This window comes from Aquarana catesbeiana, linkage group LG12 (genome assembly GCF_042186555.1).
Source record: "Aquarana catesbeiana isolate 2022-GZ linkage group LG12, ASM4218655v1, whole genome shotgun sequence".
In the NCBI taxonomy this organism is placed as follows: Eukaryota; Metazoa; Chordata; class Amphibia; order Anura; family Ranidae; genus Aquarana; species Aquarana catesbeiana.
Window position 1 is genome coordinate 224297725 of NC_133335.1, and position 21110 is coordinate 224318834.

At 45.7% G+C, this 21110-nt stretch overlaps 1 protein-coding gene across 2 annotated transcripts in view; it reads left to right on the forward strand.

Moving 5' to 3' along the window:
• Window positions 1-21110, forward strand: part of LOC141113583 (myosin-3) — a 72432-nt gene that overhangs the window by 2255 nt on the left and 49067 nt on the right. For both annotated transcript variants that reach the window (XM_073606778.1, XM_073606779.1), the window contains exons 2-16: window positions 365-405; window positions 6395-6603; window positions 10169-10312; window positions 11233-11389; window positions 13041-13068; window positions 13328-13439; window positions 14550-14642; window positions 15786-15849; window positions 15956-16054; window positions 16272-16375; window positions 16497-16635; window positions 16898-17016; window positions 17104-17253; window positions 19579-19749; window positions 19834-20143. In XM_073606778.1, the coding sequence (XP_073462879.1) occupies window positions 6403-6603; window positions 10169-10312; window positions 11233-11389; window positions 13041-13068; window positions 13328-13439; window positions 14550-14642; window positions 15786-15849; window positions 15956-16054; window positions 16272-16375; window positions 16497-16635; window positions 16898-17016; window positions 17104-17253; window positions 19579-19749; window positions 19834-20143 (1891 nt within the window). In that variant the 5' untranslated portion in view covers window positions 365-405; window positions 6395-6402. The remainder of the gene's footprint in view (window positions 1-364; window positions 406-6394; window positions 6604-10168; window positions 10313-11232; window positions 11390-13040; window positions 13069-13327; window positions 13440-14549; window positions 14643-15785; window positions 15850-15955; window positions 16055-16271; window positions 16376-16496; window positions 16636-16897; window positions 17017-17103; window positions 17254-19578; window positions 19750-19833; window positions 20144-21110) is intronic.

Below are 21110 nucleotides of genomic sequence, written 5' to 3' on the forward strand. Positions count from 1 at the left end.
CACCCTCTCCTCTCTCTCCTCCTTCTCTCCCTTCCACCCTTCTCTATCCTCCTGTCTCTCTCTTTTCTCCCCCTGCTCTCTTCTCTCACCTCTCTCCCTCTTTGATTTTTTGTTTCTGTCTTCCTCACCCCCCCCCCCCCCCATGTCTCTCTCCACTTAAAATAAAAAAATACATTTTATTGGCAGAACCGAATACAATCAATAAAGACATTATTTTAGAAGGGGGGGGGGGGGGGGTAACATGACTGGGGTTAAAGGACAATACAGGACAAGGGGTGAGTCCAGGTAGGGGATTTTCTCTGTATCACCCCCCCCCCCCCGTCCCCCCGTCCCTCTCTGAAGTGTTCCCTCTCTTCTCTCTCAGGGTCCCGTCTGTATTTCTTAGCTGTGGATTGGATAATTAAGGTAAGTGATTTTTTTAATGACTGTGATGACATGTAGCAGACAGCCGTCCTTCTCTCTGCACAGGAAGATTATACAGTTCTGGAAGCTGATTTCCCTCCATGAGGACTCGCCTCACACTTACATCACACTGTGTGCCCTGAATAGTGTTTGATTGTTTGATTGTTTTGGAAAGATAGAGAGTTCCGAACGGTTTTGTAGGGAAGGGATTTCTTTTGTAAATAAAGCCAAAATCTATTGGCTGGTGTTTGCACAGATTAACATGCAATTGGCCTAATTCACAGAGCTTTGACCCTTAAAGCCGGTGCATGCTGGCCCTTGAAGGGGTTTAGAATGCTGGGAGGCGGGGTGGGGCTTATCGCCATGTGACCGCTAAGACAGCCAATCACGGTCACATACATGGAAAGCTCCCAATCGCAAGATGCGAACAAGAGCTTTCAGTTAGCCGCCAGTAACTGTGCCGTGAGCGCGCAGGGCGCTCGCTCCCGGAACAGCTCTATTGCTGCTATTGCACGCAACTATGCGGCCACTCACCACCAAGTAGACATGTGCGGTTAGTTTTTAATAAATATTCGGACAAATTTTCAGTATTCAGAGTTTCGGATATGTCTGAATTATCGAATTACAGTATAAACTAAGTTTACCAAATGCTCCGAATTACAAACCAAAATTCTGAATTTCTGAAATTCAAATTGAAATTTGAATCGAATTTTACATCGAATTCCAGTCGAATTCGAACTGTAATCATATTTCTGAAATCAAAGACTGTCTGTGTACCATTTTGAAACAATGCTGTTTTTGTTAAGCCAAAGATGATTTAACCACTTGCCGAGAAGCCGCTACAGCTTTACTGTGGCAGAATGACACGGATGGGGCGAAACGACGCTACCTTACGTTGCTTCGCCTTTTGGCCACTAGGGGCGCACGCGCCCGCAGCGTGTGCCCGAAACCGGTGCGAGTGCCTGGCGGGCACGACGACTGTCGGGCTCCCACGATCGCTGGTGACAGAGCGAGCACCGGGATCTGTGTGTGTAAACACACAGATCCCGGTTCTTTCAGGGGAGAGGAGATAGATCGTGTGTTCATACTATGTATGAACACTGATCTCTCTCTCTCCTCCTAGACAGTCCCATCCCCCCACAGTTAGGGAACACAGTTAACCCCTTGATCACCCCTTCCCTGCCAGTGACATTTACACAGTAATCAGTGCTTTTTTTATAGCACTGATCGCTGTATAATTGTCATTGGTTTCAAAAATGTGTCAAAAGTGTCCGATGTGTCCGCCATAATGCCGCAGTCCAGATAAAAATCCTGATTGCTACCACTACTAGTAAAAAAAAAAATAATAATAATAAAAGTGCCATAAATCTATCCACTAATTTTGTAGACGCTACAACTTTTGCACAAACCAATCAATATACGCTTATTGCGGTTTTTTTTTTACCAAAAATATGTAGAAGAATATATATCGGCCTAAAATGAGGAAAAAAATAGGTTTTTTTTTATTAAAAATGTGGGATATTTATTATAGCAAAAAGTAAAAGATATTGTGTTTTTTTTCAAAATTGACGCTCTTCTTTTGTTTATAGTTAAAAAACAAACAAACGCAGAGGTGATCCAATACCACCAAAAGAAAGCTCTATTTGCGGGAAAAAAAGGACGTCAACTTTGTTTGGGTACAGCGTCGCACGACCGCACAAATGTCAGTTAAAAAGTGGCCCGGTCATTGAGCAGCCAAATCTTCCAGGGCTGAAGCAGTTAAAGAGTTTCATTGTAATCTTTTGATGAAGATTTTTCTTTTGTTTGTTCACTTTGCCGCATTCGAATCGAAAAAAAAAAAATCTAAAATTTTCGATTCAACTGATTCGAAATTTATCATTTCGAGCATTTCGAATTGAAAAAATCTGTAAATTCGAAGAAAATTCAAAAAATACATAAAGCAAATTACGAATATGCATTCTGAATACGAATCCTGAATACAAATTGAACGAGTCAACCAAATTAAAGGGAAACTTAATAACTATATTGACGAATTGAAACTAAACTAAAACACATTTTTTTCGTCATGCACATGTCTAGCGCCAAGGCCTGGCCACTGAGAGGCCGCATATTTGCATGTGCTCAGCACCAAGGAGTTAAGCTAGCCATAGATGGGTAGAATTTCCAACAGAAGTTCTTGGGAAAAGAAGATTCTGAGTCTGGCAAGACACAAATTTCTTTCCTGCACGATTCCACCCATCATCTCAAACAGTGCTGATAGGGGAACCCTTCCTGCCGAGCAATTGTCTGCTCCCGGCGCGGAGGCGGAGGAAGTGTCCCTACTGGGAGAAGACAGTGATTATCTCTATCGGCTTCAGGAGCCGCCAGCGTTAATCGCAAGAGAATCCAGCAGACTGGTCATACCCAAGTTGATCAATCAATGAACTTGGTACAATTCAGCCTGCCCATTAATAGTTCAAATTTCGACTGGTTCCTGCTTAACCGGCCGAGATGATGATAGCTGGAGCTGGATGGAAGAAAAATTTTCATGAGCAAACAAATTTCTAATGCCCCGTACACACGGTCGGGCTTTGTTCGGACATTCCGACAACAAAATCCTAGGATTTTTTCCGTCGGATGTTGGCTCAAACTTGTGTTGCATACACACGGTCGGACAAAGTTGTCGGAAAATCCGATCGTTCTGAACGCGGTGATGTAAGACACGTACGTCGGGACTATAAACGGGGCAGTGGCCAATAGCTTTCATCTCTTTATTTATTCTGAGCATGAGTGGCACTTTGTCCGTCGGATTTGTGTACACACGATCGGAATTTCCGACAACGGATTTTGCTCTCAAACTTTGTGTGTTGGAAAATCCGATGGAAAATGTGTGATGGAGCCTACACACGGTCGGAATTTCCGACAACAAGGTCCTATCACACATTTTCCGTCGGAAAATCCGACCGTGTGTACGGGGCATAACAATTTATGTGGTTTTCGTTCAGTCCATTCATTACATATTCAAATATAAAAGCAAACAAGATGTTTTAAATGACAAACAAATGTTCAGAGAGCATTTTGAGCATTTTCTTATGAATTTTTCTAAGACTCCAACCCTGGGTCGGTTTTCAGGCGATTTAGCCTCTGTTAAAGTGACACTAAAGGTTCGGGTTTTTAAAAAAAAAATTTACAAATACTTCATACTTACCTCCACTGTGCAGCTCGTTTTGCACAGAGTGGCCCCGAACCTACTCTTCTGGGGTCCTTCGGCGGCTCTCGCGGCTTCTCCCCACATCAGATAACCCCCTGGGAGAGGGCGCGCTCCCAGGTCCAGCATGCGGCATCAATAGACGCTGAATGCAGAACTCCGCCCTGCCCCCCGGCGCCTGCGTCACTGGATTTGATTGACAGCAGCGGGAGCCAATGGCTGTGCTGCTATCAGTCTATCCAATCAAGAGCCAAGAACCCCGGCCAGAGAGAGAGCGCAACCCAGTGGGACAAGTTCGAGGGTTCAGGTAAGTAAAACGGGGGGGCTGGGGGTCTGGTCACTGACAGGTGTTTTTTCACCTTAATGCAGAGGATGCATTAAGGTAAAAAAACACGTACCTTTACAACCCCTTTAAGCGCCTGAAACGTGCCTCCTATTCATTCCAGTGTGTCTTTTCACACTCGGGCGGTGTGCTTGCGGGACGTTCTGAAAAATCCTGCAAGCACCATCCTTGGGGCGGGTTGGGAGTGCTGTATTTAGCGCTCCCAAAACGCCCTGCCCATTGGAATGGATGGGCAGCTCTTTTTAGCCACTTCGGAAGCGTCGCAATGTGGGAGTTTTTAACCCCTTCTTAAAAGCGCCCCACTAGCGGCCTAAAAGCTCCTCTTAAACAGCGGTAAATCCCCTCTAAAACCAGCAGCGCTTTACCGCGAACTCGGCCGCCGCCCCAGTGTGAAAGGGGTCCAAGACTTTTTCTAAGAATTTTCATTTGGAGTTCTAGAACCAGCCTAAACCCGGTAATACATGGAGCAAAATTTGGCCAGTGTAGCAGGGACCGGCCGAATTTCAATTCATGTATGGGCAGGCTGGTTTTATACAAGTCGCTCTATCAATTAACTTGTGTACAACCAGCCTGTTGGAAATTTTTCTCTCGATCAGCGCCAAGGGCTCTGCCCTCAAAAGCCTCTGGTCAAACCAAGATGGAGTTGATCAGATGCTTTACAAGCCGGTTAGCTACTGGTAAGCAACAAACTGAAATGGGAAGTGACAAAATTCATGCAGCTTCAGGTTTCATACTCCATAGAGATGATAGAGGAAGTTCCTCATTCATCACTATGGTGTGCCCCCCCTCCCCCCCCAAACGACTTCCCCGTTGGAATGGGAGAGCCCGGTAAGGCGGCAGAAAAGGGGTGGGGAAGACCACCTTACGCCACATGTCAAAGTGATCCAGCGGGTGTATAGCTTCTCAGATCATTTTACGTTATGGAGCATCGCCAGCTCTAAAAAACATACCAGGGTAATGACTGTAGCCATGACTCTGGTGGAACCACTGAAACCCAAGGACATAGGGGAAGTGGTTAAGCGGACCATACACTGATTGAAATTCAGCTGGTTTGCAGGGATGACTATCTGAAAGAAGTTGATCAAATAACCATTTGGAAATTGGAAAACCTTTCTCGATCAGAGGCGCTGATCAATGTATTTTGACAGTAGTGGGAGCTGTCCCAACAGGGTGATTCCTCCATCCACCTCATTTGTATGAATAGACTTTTTTTCATTCAGCCCACACATGGCCAGCTTTATCCTGGTGTGTTGGGTTTGTGAGCGTATTATGCTAGTTAGTGTCATGTGAATATCAGAACAATTACATACTGACAGTTGGAGGTCAGCAAAACATTGACACACTGAGACGTGGGGGTTCCAGAACAATGAAACACTGACACTTGGGGGTCCTAGAACACATACACACTGATATTTGGAGGTTCCAGAATATTGCCACACTGACACTTGGTGGTCCCAGAACAATGAAATACTTATAACTGGAGGTCCAAGGACATAGACACCCTGAGTCTTGAGGGTACAGAAACAATCACAAACTGACACTTGGGGTCCCGAACAATGACACACAAACACTTGGGGGAATCCAAAACAATGACACACTGACACCGGGGGTTCAGAGCAAATAAACACTTTGGGGCCTCAGAACATGGACACCCTGACACTGGGATGCCAAAACAATGACATATCGGTAGTTGGAGGTCTCAGGACAATGACACACTGATATTTCGGGGTCCAAGAGCAATGACACACAAACACTGGGGGGGGGGGGGTTCCTAAAACAATGATACACTAACACTGGTAGTTCAGAACAATGGCACTGGCACTTGGCGGTCACAAAACATAGATATGCTGACATCTGGGGGTCCCAGAACAATGACGCTGACATTTGAAGGTCCCAGAAAAATCACACACTGACAAAGGGAGTCAATGAACAATGGTGTGCTGACTCTGGGGGATCCAAAACAATGACACCTGGGAGTCCCAGCAGCATAACACTGACACTTGGGGGCCCAGAACAGTGACACACTGATCTTTGGGGGTATCCGAATGAACACAAATGAGACAATGTACAGACACCGGATTAGGTCTCTTATAACGACAGAGCACTTGGGTGTGTACTTACTAACATACAGTTTGGTGTTTCAAAACAATGACGCACTCTGAAACCTGGAGGTCCCATTACAATGACACTCTGATACTTTCTGGTGGAACAAAGACACACTGACACTTGAGGGTTCAGAAAAATGACACGCAGGTCCCCCAGATTAATGAAACACTGACACTTGGGGTCCTAGAACATTGAGACTTGCTGCACATATGACACGTGGACATTTGTGGTCCAGAACAAAGATACACTGACACTTAAGGGTCCTAGAGCAATGACATTTAGGAGTCTCATTCTGTATGCCTATGCCTCTGTATATCTTAGAACCTTTTCACCCTCCCTCACTCCCTCTCTTCCAGCTGCCACCATGAGTGAACAGGAGATGATGGCCTTCGGGGTTGCGGCTCCTTTTCTCCGAAAGCCTGAAAGAGAGCGGATCGAGGCCCAGAACCAACCGTTCGATGCCAAGACCTATTGCTTTGTCACTGACCCCAATGTGGACTACGTCAAGGGAAAGATTAAAAGCTCTGAGGCTGGAAAAACCACTGTGGAAACTGAGGAAGGCAAGGTAGGTGAGGCTGGATGCCACTAATGCTGTATGTCACCCAGTATTCATTATAGAAATGTCTTCTGCACTGACCAGTTTAATGAAGTACCAACTTTGGTAAATTGCATATTCAGGGTCAACAGCATCCTTTTCTGTTCAAATAAATTGCTTACTGTTTATGACAGCTGTTCTCAACCAGGGTTTCATGGAACCCTAGGGTTCCTCCAGAGGTTGCTAGGAGTTCCTTGAGTTGTGGCTGAATGACCTCCCACTTGATAGTGCCTACATAGTTTCAGGGTCAACACCACTTGCAAAGCCAGCAGCATGGCATGACACCAGTGATCCTATTAGCTGTCTGTAAGGGGGGGGTGGATATTCTGACCACCAATGTAATGGCATCTTTCCTACCTACCACCAATGTAAGGGGAATTTTACCACTGACCCTGATGAAGTGGTTTTAGAAAGAGCTCCCTACCTTTCCTCTGGGCTTAAAAGGTTGAGAAAGACCTTATACCATAGTCTGCATGTAACCTGACCCGACCTGTATGAGGCAGAAGCTAACCACACCAGTGCAGAGGAGGTTTCTGGAAAATCCTGACCAGCTGTCTGTTGAATAGAGAAGAAAAACGGATCTGTTTGCTTCCTATTAAAGACATATTTGGCTTCAAAGTTAAAAAGAAATATAATTTAATATGAATGGCTGGGAGGTATAAATGTTGCATTGGTTTTTAATACCTTGATGCCAGTAAGTACTCGGTGGGGGCAGGACAAGCTGAATGATCAGATCTGATGCCAGTTTAATTGTGTTATCTACAGAATTTGGTCTGTCCTGCTGTCCTCCAGCTCTTCCTTTATTCTTCTATTTCTGATACTATACAGTCAAATTGTTACAAATGTTTCTGAGAGGTCTTGTATCATCTCTCTCACTATCTCAACCACCCCCACCCCACACCCTCTCTCTATCTCCCCTTATCCTCTCTCCCCTTTCTCCTCCTCTCTCCCCCCTTCCTTTGCCCCCTCTATTCCCACCCTCCGCATTTGTCTATCTCTCACTCTTCTACTCCCCCAACCCATGTTTTCTCTCTCTCTCCATTCTTCCCCCCCCCCCTCTCCCTTCCCTCTTTCCCACTACCCCCTCTTCCTTCGCCCTCTTATTCCCACTCTCTCCCTCCCCTGCTCTCTTTCTCTCTATCATTCCACTCTCTCTTTCATCCACCCTCTTTGTCTCTCCTCCACATTCTCCCTTTCATTCTACTCCCTGCCTTGCTTTTCTACCTACCCCCCTGCCCTCCCTTTCTCTCTCTTGCCCTCCCCTCCTCTCTCTCCCTTGTCTTCCCTTTCTCTCTCCCCTTGCCCTCCCTTCCTCTCTCTCCCTTGCCCTCCTTTCCTTTCTCTCTCCCTTGTGCTCCTTTCTTCTTTTTTCCTTGTCCTCCCCTGCTCTCTTTCTCTCTATCATTCCACTCTCTCTTTCATCCACCCTCTTTGTCTCTCCTCCACATTCTCCCTTTCCCTCTACTCCCTGCCTTGCTTTTCTACCTACCCCCTGCCCTCCCTTTCTCTCTCTTGCCCTCCCCTCCCCTCTCTCCCTTGTCTTCCCTTTCTCTCTCCCCTTGCCCTCCCTTCCTCTCTCTCCCTTGCCCTCCTTTCCTTTCTCTCTCCCTTGTCCTCCTTTCTTCTTTTTTCCTTGTCCTCCCTTCTTCTCTTTCTCGTCCTCCGCTCCCCTCTCTCCCTTGTCTTCCCTTTCTCTTTCCCTTGCCCTCCCTTCCTCTCTCACCCTTTCCCTCCCTTCCTCTCTCTCTCCCTTGTCCTCCATTCCTCTCCCTCCCTTGTCTTCCCTTCCTCTGTCTTTCTCACCCTCTCCTCCTCTCTCTCACTTGTCCTCCCTTCCTCTCTCCATCTTGCCCTTCCCTCCTCTTTCTCCCTTGTCCTCCCTTGCCCGCCCTTCCTATCTCTCCCTTTCCCTTCCTTTCTCTTTCTCCTTTTTTCTCTCCCCCTTGCCCTCCGTTTTTCCTTCTCCCTTGTCCTCCCTTTTTCTCTACCCCCTGCCCTCCCTTTATCTCTCTCCCTCACCTTCCCTTTCCCTCTCACTGTCACTCTTCCTTCCTCACTCTCTCTTGCCTTCCCTTTTTCTCTCTCCCTTGCCCTCCGTTCCTCTCTCTACTTGCCCTCCATTCCTCTCTCTCCCTCGCCTTCCCTTATTATCTCCTTTGTCGTTCCTTCCTCTCTATGTCCCTTTCCCCCATTTTTCCCTTCCTCTCTCTCCCTTGCCACCTTTTCTCCCTCACTCTTCCTTCCTCTCTCTCTTGCCCCCGTTTCTCCCTCACTCTCCCTTCCTCTCTCTCCCTTGCCCCTGTTTCTCCCTCACTCTCCCTTCCTCTCTCTCCCTTGCCCCCGTTTCTCCCTCACTCTCCCTTCCTCTCTCTCCCTTGCCCCCGTTTCTCCCTCACTCTTCCTCTTCCTTCCTCTCTCTCCCTTGCCCCCGTTTCTCCCTCACTCTTCCTCTTCCTTTCTCTCTCTCCCTTGCCCCTGTTTCTCCCTCACTCTTCCTTCCTCTCTCTCCCTTGCCCCCGTTTCTCCCTCACTCTTCCTCTTCCTTTCTCTCTCTCCCTTGCCCCCATTTCTCCCTCACTCTTCCTTCCTCTCTCTCCCTTGCCCTGTTTCTCCCACACTCTCCCTTCCTCTCTCTCCCTTGCCACCTTTTCTCCCTCACTCTTCCTTCCTCTCTTCCTTGCCCCCGTTTCTCCCTCACTCTTCCTTCCTCTCTCTCCCTTGCCCCGTTTCTCCCTCACTTTTCCCTCCTCTCTCCCTTGCCCCCGTTTCTCCCTCACTCTTCCTTTCTCTCTCTCCCTTGCCCCTGTTTCTCCCTCACTCTCCCTTCCTCTCTCTCCCTTGCCCCGTTTCTCCCTCACTCTTCCTCTTTCTTCCTCTCTCTCCCTTGCCCCCGTTTCTCCCTCACTCTTCCTCTTCCTTTCTCTCTCTCCCTTGCCCCTGTTTCTCCCTCACTCTTCCTTCCTCTCTCTCCCTTCCCCCGTTTCTCCCTCACTCTTCCTCTTCCTTTCTCTCTCTCCCTTGCCCCCATTTCTCCCTCACTCTTCCTTCCTCTCTCTCCCTTGCCCCGTTTCTCCCTCACTCTCCCTTCCTCTCTCTCCCTTGCCCCCGTTTCTCCCTCACTCTTCCTTCCTCTCTCTCCCTTGCCCCGTTTCTCCCTCACTCTCCCTTCCTCTCTCTCCCTTGCCCCTGTTTCTCCCTCACTCTCCCTTCCTCTCTCTCCCTTGCCCCCGTTTCTCCCTCACTCTTCCTGCCTCTCTCTCCCTTGCCCCGTTTCTCCCTCACTCTCCCTTCCTCTCTCTCCCTTGCCCCTGTTTCTCCCTCACTCTTCCTTCCTCTGTCTCCCTTGCCCCCATTTCTCCCTCACTCTTCCTTCCTCTCTCTCCCTTGCCCTCCCTTGTATTCTTTCTCTTTCTCTCCTTTCCCTCCCCCCGCTCTCCCTTTCTCTCGCTCTCCTTTTCCCCCTCATCACTCTCTCTTCCCCCCCTTTTCTCCTTCTCCATCCCCCAATCTCTCTCTTTTCTTTTTTACACATCAGACGGTCACAGTGAAACCAGAAAATGTCTTCCCCATGAATCCTCCCAAGTTCGATAAGATTGAGGACATGGCGATGTTGACTCACCTGAACGAGCCGGCTGTATTGTACAATCTGAAGGATCGTTATAAAGCTTGGATGATCTATGTAAGTTCCTACTTACCGTTCCTCGCCAGATGGCCAGCGTTCTCACGTGGTCATAAAGTGTGAAAACTCTGTGTACCTCTGTCTATAACAAATGTGAAAAAATGACGTAACCAGCCCAAATATCACCTGGCTGACACATACAAATCCAACGTCTCAGAAATGACTGTAGATGACAGTGAGATCACATTATCCGCTCGCTTCGCCTAATGGCTGCTTGCGGCAACTCATTAAAGTGGACCCTGGCCGCCACAAATAATGACTAAAATGTGCCTAATACATTTATTTTTTAGGATTGTTGGCTCATCCTATTGGCCATAATGCAGTATTTTCCTGATTTCCTGACCCTGCATTATGGCCCCTGACGACATCATATCAGCCTAGTCAAAGTCCCTAACTGGAGCTCATGGATGGCAGTCGCTGTATATTATGACATGTCTGGAATTGATTTATGCAGATTTGTAAATTACTGACAGTTCCACTTTTATACTTCAGCAGACTTATGGTTACATTTGTAGGCCATGTGAGTTGGACCTGATGAAGCCAACTCAGGAGCTGGAAGGTCTTCAAACCTTCAGCACATGAGCATGTTTATTGAATCTGCCTGAGTACTTAAAGCAGAACTAAACCCTGTGATTTAACGGTTTTGCCATAACAGGTACTGTTACTGTATATTGAAAGCATGCCATGAATAATAACTGTTACAGTTGTTTGTGCTCTCAACTAAAATGTCAAACCATTAAATGGCTTGTGTCATTACTGATCAAAAGGATAGGAGTCCTATGGGACTCTTAGGAAGGTTTAGTTCCATTTTAATAATACTATAATAATAATACACATTTATAGGATCCGATTTACAATACCTCTCAGACATGCTCAACTCACAGATGTAATTAACAAATATCTAAAATATGTTATTTCAGACATATTCTGGTCTGTTCTGTGTTACCGTGAACCCCTACAAGTGGCTGCCTGTCTACAACCCTGAGGTGGTTAATGCCTACCGTGGCAAGAAGCGACAGGAGGCTCCACCCCACATCTTCACCATCTCTGACAATGCCTATCAGTTCATGCTGACTGGTGAGTCGAAATGCAGATAGAAGCAGAAAACAAAAATTAGTTATATGTTTATTGTAAGAAAAAAAGGGTCCCATGTCCCAAGAATTCGTATGGTGGGAACCCCTCATAATGGGCACAGTAGGTGGGTGGGTAGAGCCGGGAACTCAGCAAAAGAATGGTGGGAACCCTCATAGTGGACACAGCAGGTAGATGAAGCTCAGAACTCAGTGCAAGGATGGTAGGAACCCATCCTAATGGACACAGTAGGTGGGCAGGGCAAGAAACTCAGTACAAGGATGATGGGAGCCCTCATAACGGGCAAAGCAGATGTGCAAACCCAGGAACTCAGCACAGGGATGGTGGGAACCCTTCATTATGGGCACAGCAGGTGTACAGACACAGAAACTCAGCGCTTGGATGGTGGGGACCCCTCATAATGGGCACAGCAGCTGAGCAGACCTGGAAACTAAGAACAGGGATGGTGGGAACCCTTCATATTGGGCACAGCAGGTGTACACACCTGGAAACTCAGTACGAGGATAATGGGAACCCCTCATAATGGGCACAGCAGGTGTACTTACTTGGAAACTCAACACAGGGCTCGTAGGAAACCATTATTAATGGGCACAGCAGGTGAGCAGACCTGGAAACTCAGCACAGTCCCTTTCTCTGCAGCCTCAGCTTCACTGGACAGTGAACTAATGGGAAGTGCTCTGTGCTTAGTGGCTTCCTGCTCATTCATAAACTGAAGCATAGTAAGCATAGATTACTAGGCTTCAGTTAAGAATGAACACAGAAGTGACTGGTACAGATCGCTCCCTGTGTTCATTCAGAAAAGGAAGGGGTCGGTAAATACAATATTTACAAGCCCCTTCGCCTACTCTCCATCCTGAAACAACCCCCGCAGTGCTACCAGCTTCCCTCCTCTCCCGCCAGCTGCTGCAGGGGTTGTTTCGGCTGGCAGTACTTCGGGGGGGAGACAGGGGGCACCAGGAAGCCAGGGAAATAGGCACTGCACAGGGTGATAAGGTGTGCTCAGGCAGACCTGGCACACCCTGTGTGCATGCCTATGTTGGTTACATTATATAGATATCTCTGATTGGAGATTCTAGACATCTCTGATGTATGGTTACATTATATAGATATCTCTGATGTATGGTTACACTATATAGATTTTTTTGATTGAATTTTCTAGACATCTCTGATGTATGGTTACATAATATAGATATCTCTGATTGAATCTTCTAGACATCTCTGATGTACTGTATGGTTATATTATATAGATATTTCTGATGTATGGTTACATTATATAGATACAGTATCTCCAGGGGCGGACTGACCATTGAGCCACTCGGGCACTGCCCGAGGGCCCTGGGCCACTAGGGGGCCCCATCAGGGTTGCTAACCTCAGTAAAACCAGGGACAGTATGTATAAATCTGTGGGTTTTTTTACATCTGTCTGTGTATACTGTGTGTACATGTATGTGTATACTGTGTGATTGTATACTGTGTGTGTGTATACTGTGTGGCCCCATAATTTCTGATTGCCTGGGGGCCCCATAATCTCCTATTGCCCGGGGGCCCCATGAGTTATCAGTCCACCCCTGAGTATCTCTGATGGAATTGATATTGTTACATTATAACAGAACTGTCCTTCTATTCTGTCCTCCAGATCGTGAGAACCAGTCTATCCTCATCACGTGCGTATCTATTACTTATTAAGTATAATATAAGAATAACCTTTCACTAATTCTGTAACGTACTAGTTATTAAGTAGAAAATGCTCATTCTATAAACATTTTAAATCTGAAATGCATGCCACACTGACGGCGCTAATAGCTAAAGCCATTTAAAGCCTTCCGGCTGAGGAACTGTGGTCACAAAGGATAGCCCCGGTCATGAACAGGTAAAGCTGCAGGTTTTCTCTTTACCTTAATACAATGTTGTTCTGTTCGGCAGTGGAGAATCCGGTGCTGGGAAGACTGTTAACACAAAACGCGTCATCCAGTACTTTGCAACAATTGCAGCTGTGGGTGAGGTGAAAAAGAAGGAATCCACAGGTGGGATGAAGGTACAGTATACATGTTATATAATGTATATACAATGTATGGATCCTACCATAGGACAGTTATGACAGGTCCACCAATTACTGCTTGCATCAAAACTGACAGCAAAGATCAAGGATTGATGGATAAAGACTAGGGATGAGTTAGTGGTGGATCCAGTGAGCTAACTAGTCACCTAGACAAGCCTAAGTGCCCACCCAGATCGTTTGGCACCAGTTCCCCAGTAAGGATGTCCAAATCTCTAAGAGATTAGCAGACAGAGAGAAACAATAGATGACTTAATTAACAATGAGAATTCACACCTAGGTGGCACACAATGGGGAAATTATACTATGGGAGAAAGACACCTTAGTAAACAGATTATAACAGGAGACCCCAGCATCAGGTTGTTTTGAGCTAATTATATTAACATCTGCTATAAGTCTCACAGTTTAAAGCAACCACTGCTGGTTTGGGCACAAAGGCCCAAAATCTGTATCCAGGTCCTAGGTTCCCAGAGTCTGTGTGTTTCGGGGAGACATGGACCCGTATCTGAAGCAAGACTACTCCAAGGGTCCCCCAGGCACACACCTCCCAAGAATAGAGCCCCCTCAAAAGACAGGGTCCATAGTCAGTAGGCAAGGGGCTACCCTGCAGTCCCCTTCAAAAGCACCTGTCTTGATTAGGTCTGTCACAGCACTATTACCAGCAAACTCACCTGGCTTATTACGGTGCTTCAGCACTGTACAGGTGCCACACAATGTTTCCGCTGCTCGACGTCAGCTCCAAATTTTCATTGTTTGCTGCAAGGTAAATTCTGCTTTGTTCCTCAGAGTTTGCAGCCGATTCTGGTGCTCTGTGCTCCTGCTAATTATTACACTGAAATGTTTATTTCAAGATCTAACCTGCCTCATCTCTCCCTTTTAAACTGTGGCCTATTAGCCTTAAAAACGGGCTGAAATTATTATCAAGATTCGCCCCCAACCCCCATGCACTTCAGTGGGATTGGCTGCCAAATTCAGGTTTCTCGAATTTTAAAAAGGATCAGTCAAACACCCTGCGAATTAAATGAGGAAGATAGGCTCATTTTTAAAGACCACCTATTCCTCTAATTAATTGTATTCTTTTCTGTGTAGGGCACCCTAGAGGACCAAATCATCCAGGCCAACCCTCTGCTGGAGGCCTTCGGCAATGCCAAGACTATCAGGAATGATAATTCATCCCGTTTCGTGAGTTTTATCTACCTGTGTCTTCTTTATATGAAGCTGCAAATATTTATATTGTGCAAAACTTAATGACTAGTTGTAAATAGCTCAGTTAGCTCAGAGTCATGACCCCCAGGGATTAGGCTGCATCATTAGGGAAAATGTAAAGGTTTACAATTAGCATTAACTCACAGATTAGGGCTAGGGTTATTGCGCAAATTAGGTTTGGATCATGGGTTGGTTTGGGTTATGGTTAGAGGTTGAGTTAGAGCTATAATTAGGGTATGGATTCAAGTTATGGTTGGGGATTGGGTTAGGGCGATGGTTAGGGGTTGCTTTGGGTTCAGGTTATGGTTTTAGTTAGGGTTTGGTGTTAGGGCTAGGGTTGTATTTGGTAGTTGGGTTACTATTATAATTAAGGGTTGGATTAGGGTTGTGGTGAGAGTTTGTAATGGGTTGGGGTTATGATTAGGGCCTTGTTTAGGTTTATGGCTAGAGGTTGGGTTGAAATTAAGGTTAGGGAATAAGATGGGTTAGGGTTATGGGTTAAGATTAATCCACAGATTAGTCCAGTTTGTGGATAGTGGCTGGGTTGGTTAAGGTTATGGTTAAGGGTTGACTTAGGGTTATGACTAGAGTTTTGTTGGAACTATGACTAGCCACTTACATGGGTTACTCTTATAATTTGGTGCTGGGTTGGGTAAGGTGTTTGGGTAAAGTTAAGGTTAGGCATTAAATTGAGTTATATTAAGGCACTGAGTTAGGGTAGGGATTTGGGTTAGGTTATGGCTAGAAGTCGGGTAAAGGTTATTGCTAGAGTTAGGGTTAAGGATTGAGCTGGATTATGGTTTGGGGTTCGGTTGAGTTTCTTTTTGGTTAGACATTAGTTTGTTGTTATTGATAGGTAGGTATTGGATTCTGTTAAGATATGGCTAGGGAATGGTTTTGGGTTTTGCTAGATTGGACGATGATCATGATTGATTTTTTATGTGAGCTGCAACAAAACTGAAATGTTGTCACCAAACTCTAAGACACTCTTAGAATAACAGTTATCATTGCCCTTGGCCCACTTCTGCCACCTGTAATGTATACATTGGTTTTTTTTTTTGGAGGGATACGTATGCTGCTTTCATGACTAATGTGTGGATGTATTGTGTCACCAAACAGGGCAAATTCATCCGTATTCACTTTGGCACCACTGGAAAACTGGCTTCCGCAGATATCGAAACTTGTGAGTATCTTGGTCTGGCAGCAATTTAGAATTAGTGAGTAATTTGATGTATTAAACCAGTAACATATGGGAAAGCTGTAGCATCCAAACCTCTCCCTTACTACAGATCTGCTGGAGAAGTCCAGGGTCACCTTTCAGCTCCAGGCTGAGAGAAGTTATCACATCTTCTACCAGATCCTGTCTAACAAAAAGCCGGAACTGATTGGTGAGTAGACGACGGGTCAGGGAACGCTGCATGATGGTGGAGAGAGGAACCGTCCACAGACAAAATTTTACTGTGTCATAATTGCGTGCACGTGACGGAAATGGCATTTCCATGTTTGTGTAGAACATTCTGAATTTTATCACAACTGTCAATGACTGAAATAAAGCTCTGCTATTCATTATTGGAATCAAATATTTGTAATTGTGTACAATTTTAGACATGCTGTTGATTACAACAAACCCGTATGACTTTCCGTACGTCAGTCAGGGTGAGATCTCTGTGGCGAGCATTGATGACACCGAGGAGCTGATGGCCACAGATGTAAGGAGACCAGGAAAGGGGCCTAATATTATTCTGTGGCATTGTCACAGACATTCTGATAAAGGGGGGGGTCAGATTTCCAGAACCAGGTTTTATTTATTTTCTGTATGTGGAATTGTAGAGCGCTATTGATATTCTGGGCTTCACACCTGAGGAGAAGGTCGGAATCTACAAGTTAACCGGTGCCGTTATGCATTATGGTAATATGAAATTCAAGCAAAAACCAAGGGAAGAGCAGGCCGAGCCTGATGGGACGGAAGGTCAGTCTATCTATCTATCTATCTATCTATCTATCTATCTATCTATCTATCTATCTATCTATCTATCTATCTATCTATCTATCTATCTATCTATCTTCTATTCTGTCATTGGGTGACAGCCAAATTTTTGAAACCCTAGAAAATGATTTTCTGGCGGTTATTTCAAGTTCAATACTTGTGATGCGGCCTGAATGTGATCGACTATGATTTTTTTTTGCTGGTTATCTGGAATGGCTATTAAAGAGACATCTCTGTATTTCAGTGGCCGATAAAACGGCGTACCTCATGGGATTGAATTCTGCTGACTTGCTGAAGTCACTCTGTTTCCCCCGGGTGAAGGTGGGGAATGAGTATGTGACTAAGGGGCAGACTCCAGAGCAGGTAGGTTTTACCATACAGAGTTGGTACCATCTTCATCTGTTTTCCTTGTCATTGATGACCAGAATTAAACCATTTTTTTGTATCCAGGTGCACCAAAATGTAAACGCACTTGCCAAGTCTATCTATGAGAAGCTGTTCCTGTGGATGGTGACCCGTATTAACCAGCAACTTGATACCAAACTCCCCAGACAGCATTTCATTGGTGTGCTGGATATTGCCGGATTTGAAATCTTTGAGGTTGGTATGAAAAAAACCCACTGTTTATCTACCTAGTAATTTATTATACACATGTATTTTCTGTTATTGGAAGAGGGTGCAACAAAGCTCTGGGCTAATGCCCTGCTTATAGGTGGGGGGACACTATATGACCTGCCTATAAAAGCTGGAACCCCTTATGTCGTACTTATACAAGGCGAAACACTATATACCCTGCCAATTGGAGGTGGGGCACTGTATGCCCTGCCTAAAGAAGGCGGGACATTCTATACCCTGCCTATAGGTGGTAGGACACTCTATGCCCTGCCTATAGTAGATAGGGCACTCTATACCCTGCCTATATTGGGTAGGACACTTTATGCCCTGCCTATATTAGGTAGGACACTCTATGCCCTGCCTATATAAGGTAGGACGCGATGCTCTGCCTATAGTAGGTAGGACACTCTATGCCCTGCCTATAGAAGGTAGGACACTCTATGTTCTGCCTATAGGTGGTAGGACACTCTATGCCTTGCCTGTAGGGGGAGGAACACTCTATGCCCTGCCTAAAGGAGATGGAACCCTTTATGCCCTGTGTATAGGAGGAGAAACACTATATACCCTGATCTAGGTGCCTGGTCACTCTATGCCCTGCTCAAAGAAAGAGGGACACTCTATGCCCTGCCTATGAGAGATTGCACTGTGGGAGGTGGGACTCTATGGGGTTGATTAACTAAAGGCAAATAGACTGTGCACTTTGCATGTGCAGTTACACTCTACAAGTGCAGTTGCCCTAGAGCTTAGTAAGTGAGGAAAATATCTGCTGACTTCCATCATCCAATCATATGCAAGGAAAAATGCAGTCCCTTTTTTTTCCTTGCATGTGATTGTGTATATTTTGCAAGTGAAGCTTAACCTCATTTACTAAGCTCTGGAGCAACTGCACTTGCAGAGTGCAATTGCACTTGTAAAGTGCACAATCTATTTTCCTTTAATAAATCAACCCCTAAATGTCCTGCCTATAGGAGATAGGACACTCTATGCCTTGCCTGTAGGAGGTAGGACACTCTATGCCTTGCCCATAGGCGTGCGCACAGGGTGTGCCAGGTATGCCTGCTGGGCACACCCTAATCACCCCATGTGCATTAGGATTATCCAGGGACAGCACCAGGTGGGTAGTTGGGGTGCTAGTGGCCAGTGTAAATGTCCCCATTAAATTAAAGGCTAGGTTCAACGGTAGGAACACGTTACACCCATATTTAGGGCGTAACCTAATATGCTCCCAATCAACTGTCTCCCAACACCAGAGCCTCCTTTCTGTGACAGCAGGTGGCATTCATGTGTGTTTGAGATTTGGGGTGCACACCCTAATGCAGTAGGCTGTGCACACCTATGGCCTTGCCTGTAGGAGGTAGGACACGCTATGCCTTGCCTGTAGGAGGTGGAACCTTTTATGAATGGTCTAAAGGAGGTGGGACACAATATGCCCTGTGTATGGGAGGTGCGACACTATATCCTGACGTATACTTATGGTTATGGTCCATCATTGGCCTTAATATGAAAATTCTGTCCCCCATGTTTAATGTATCACTTTAAATAATGTGCCTTACTATGCTGTTAATATATATGTATATATTCATCCATGCCCCTCGTAGCTTTAATTCACCAGATACAGTACACTATATTGTCAAAAATATTGGGACACCTGCCTTTACACGCACATGAACTTTAAAGGCATCCCAGTCTAAAGGCCCGTACACACGATACGAAAATCGGAAGACAAATTTCATCAGACGAACGATCTTACAGATTTTGGATCGTTAGTATGGTGCTTTCGACAGCCGATTTCGCTTCTTTGTCCGACAAAAGCTGTATGTGCAGACTATAACATTTTTGTCGGATGTCAACTCAACATCCGATTTCCAGTGAAGGGAACTCTTAAGGCGTCAGCATACCAAAACATTTTGGACAATTTCATGCTCCCAACTTTGTGGGAACAGTTTGGGGATGACCCCTTCCTGTTCCAACATGACTGCGCTCCAGTGCACAAAGCAAGGTCCATAAAGACATAGATGAGCGAGTTCGGGGTGGAAGAACTTGACTGGCCTGCACAGAGTCCTGACCTGATTGCCAGGGAAGATAACCTGCCTATCAAATGAACACAGTGTCCGGTAAGAAGTTATTTAGTTTCAGGGCATTTGTGGATTTGGTACATTTGCACATCTGAAGAAAACCTCCAGTATTTTGGTGACAATCCAGAAGTCATGGTATGCTGTCACAGGCCACAAAATTTTTAATATGCTGCTATACATAACGTTTTTCAGATTCACAGACTCAATATCATTAACCATATATCATTTCATTTAGCTCAACAGCTTGGAACAGCTTTGTATCAACTTCACTAATGAGAAGCTACAACAGTTCTTCAACCACCACATGTTCGTACTTGAACAAGAGGAATACAAGAAGGAAGGCATCGAGTGGGACTTCATTGACTTTGGCATGGACTTGGCAGCCTGCATTGAGCTTATTGAGAAGGTAAGTATATTCATCTAGGTAGGTGGCTATTATTATCCAATGACTACATCCTAGAAGAATGTTAAACATGATTTCTTCAACTAGCCAATGGGCATCTTCTCCATCCTGGAAGAGGAGTGCATGTTTCCCAAGGCGACTGACACTTCCTTTAAAAACAAGTTGCATGACCAACATCTGGGCAAGTCCAGCAATTTTCAGAAGCCAAAAGTGGCCAAAGGAAAAGCAGAGGCTCACTTCTCCCTCATCCACTATGCTGGGACAGTGGACTACAACATCAAGGGTTGGCTGGAGAAGAACAAGGACCCGCTGAATGAAACTGTGGTGGGACTCTACCAGAAAACGTCCATGAAAATCTTGGCAAATCTGTATGCCACCTATTCTGTAGTTGACGCAGGTAAATGTTTAATTGAATACCACTGTTGTTTTTACTATAGCTATGGCCGTTTGTCTGGTCACTCGGTAGCTCTCAATGATGATGCTCACTACAGGAGGCCACTTGTATTGACATGACATAAAGTAATGCTTACTTGGAAAATAATTCTTTATTTCAATATATGTCTCTGTGGCCCAGTGCAAAATATGAACCGCAGACCTATCACACCTCCTCGATGCATTCCAAAAGAATATATGAGACAAGCCTTAAAGTAAACCTTTGGGCTCCACTTGCATTCGAAGATGGTTCCAAGTTCACAGAGCCACGTGCTCAGTTTATCTAAAGAGTGCTTAGGTGTCCCCAAAAACTGTGCATTTTATTTCCCAAATATAGACAATAGCTTCCATGGACAATCACCTGACATACACTATATTGTGACCAAAAGTATTGGTACGCCCGCCTTTACACGCACATGAACTTTAATGGCATCCCAGTCTTAGTCCGTAGGGTTCAATGTTGAGTTGGCCAACCCTTTACAGCTATAACAGCTTCAACTCTTCTGCTGGGAAGGCTGTCAACAAGGTTTAGGAGTGTGTCTATGGGGAATGTTTGACTATTCTTCCAGAAGAGCATTTGTGAGGTCAGGCACTAATGTTGGACGAGAAGGCCTGGCTCGCAGTCTCCGCTCAAATTCATCCCAAAGGTGTCCTATCGAGTTGAGGTCAGGACTCTGTGCAGGCCAGTCAAGTTCCTCCACCCCGTGTCTTTATGGACCTTGCTATGTGCACTGGTGCGCAGTCATGGTGAAACAGGAAGGGGCCATCCCCAAACTGTACCCACAAAGTTGGGAACATGAAATTGTCCAATATGTCTCGGTATGCTGATGCCATAAGAGGTCTCTTCACTGGAGCTAGGGGGCCAAACCCAACCCCTGAAAAACAACCCCCACCATAATACCCCCCCCCCCCAAAATTATTTGGACCAGTGC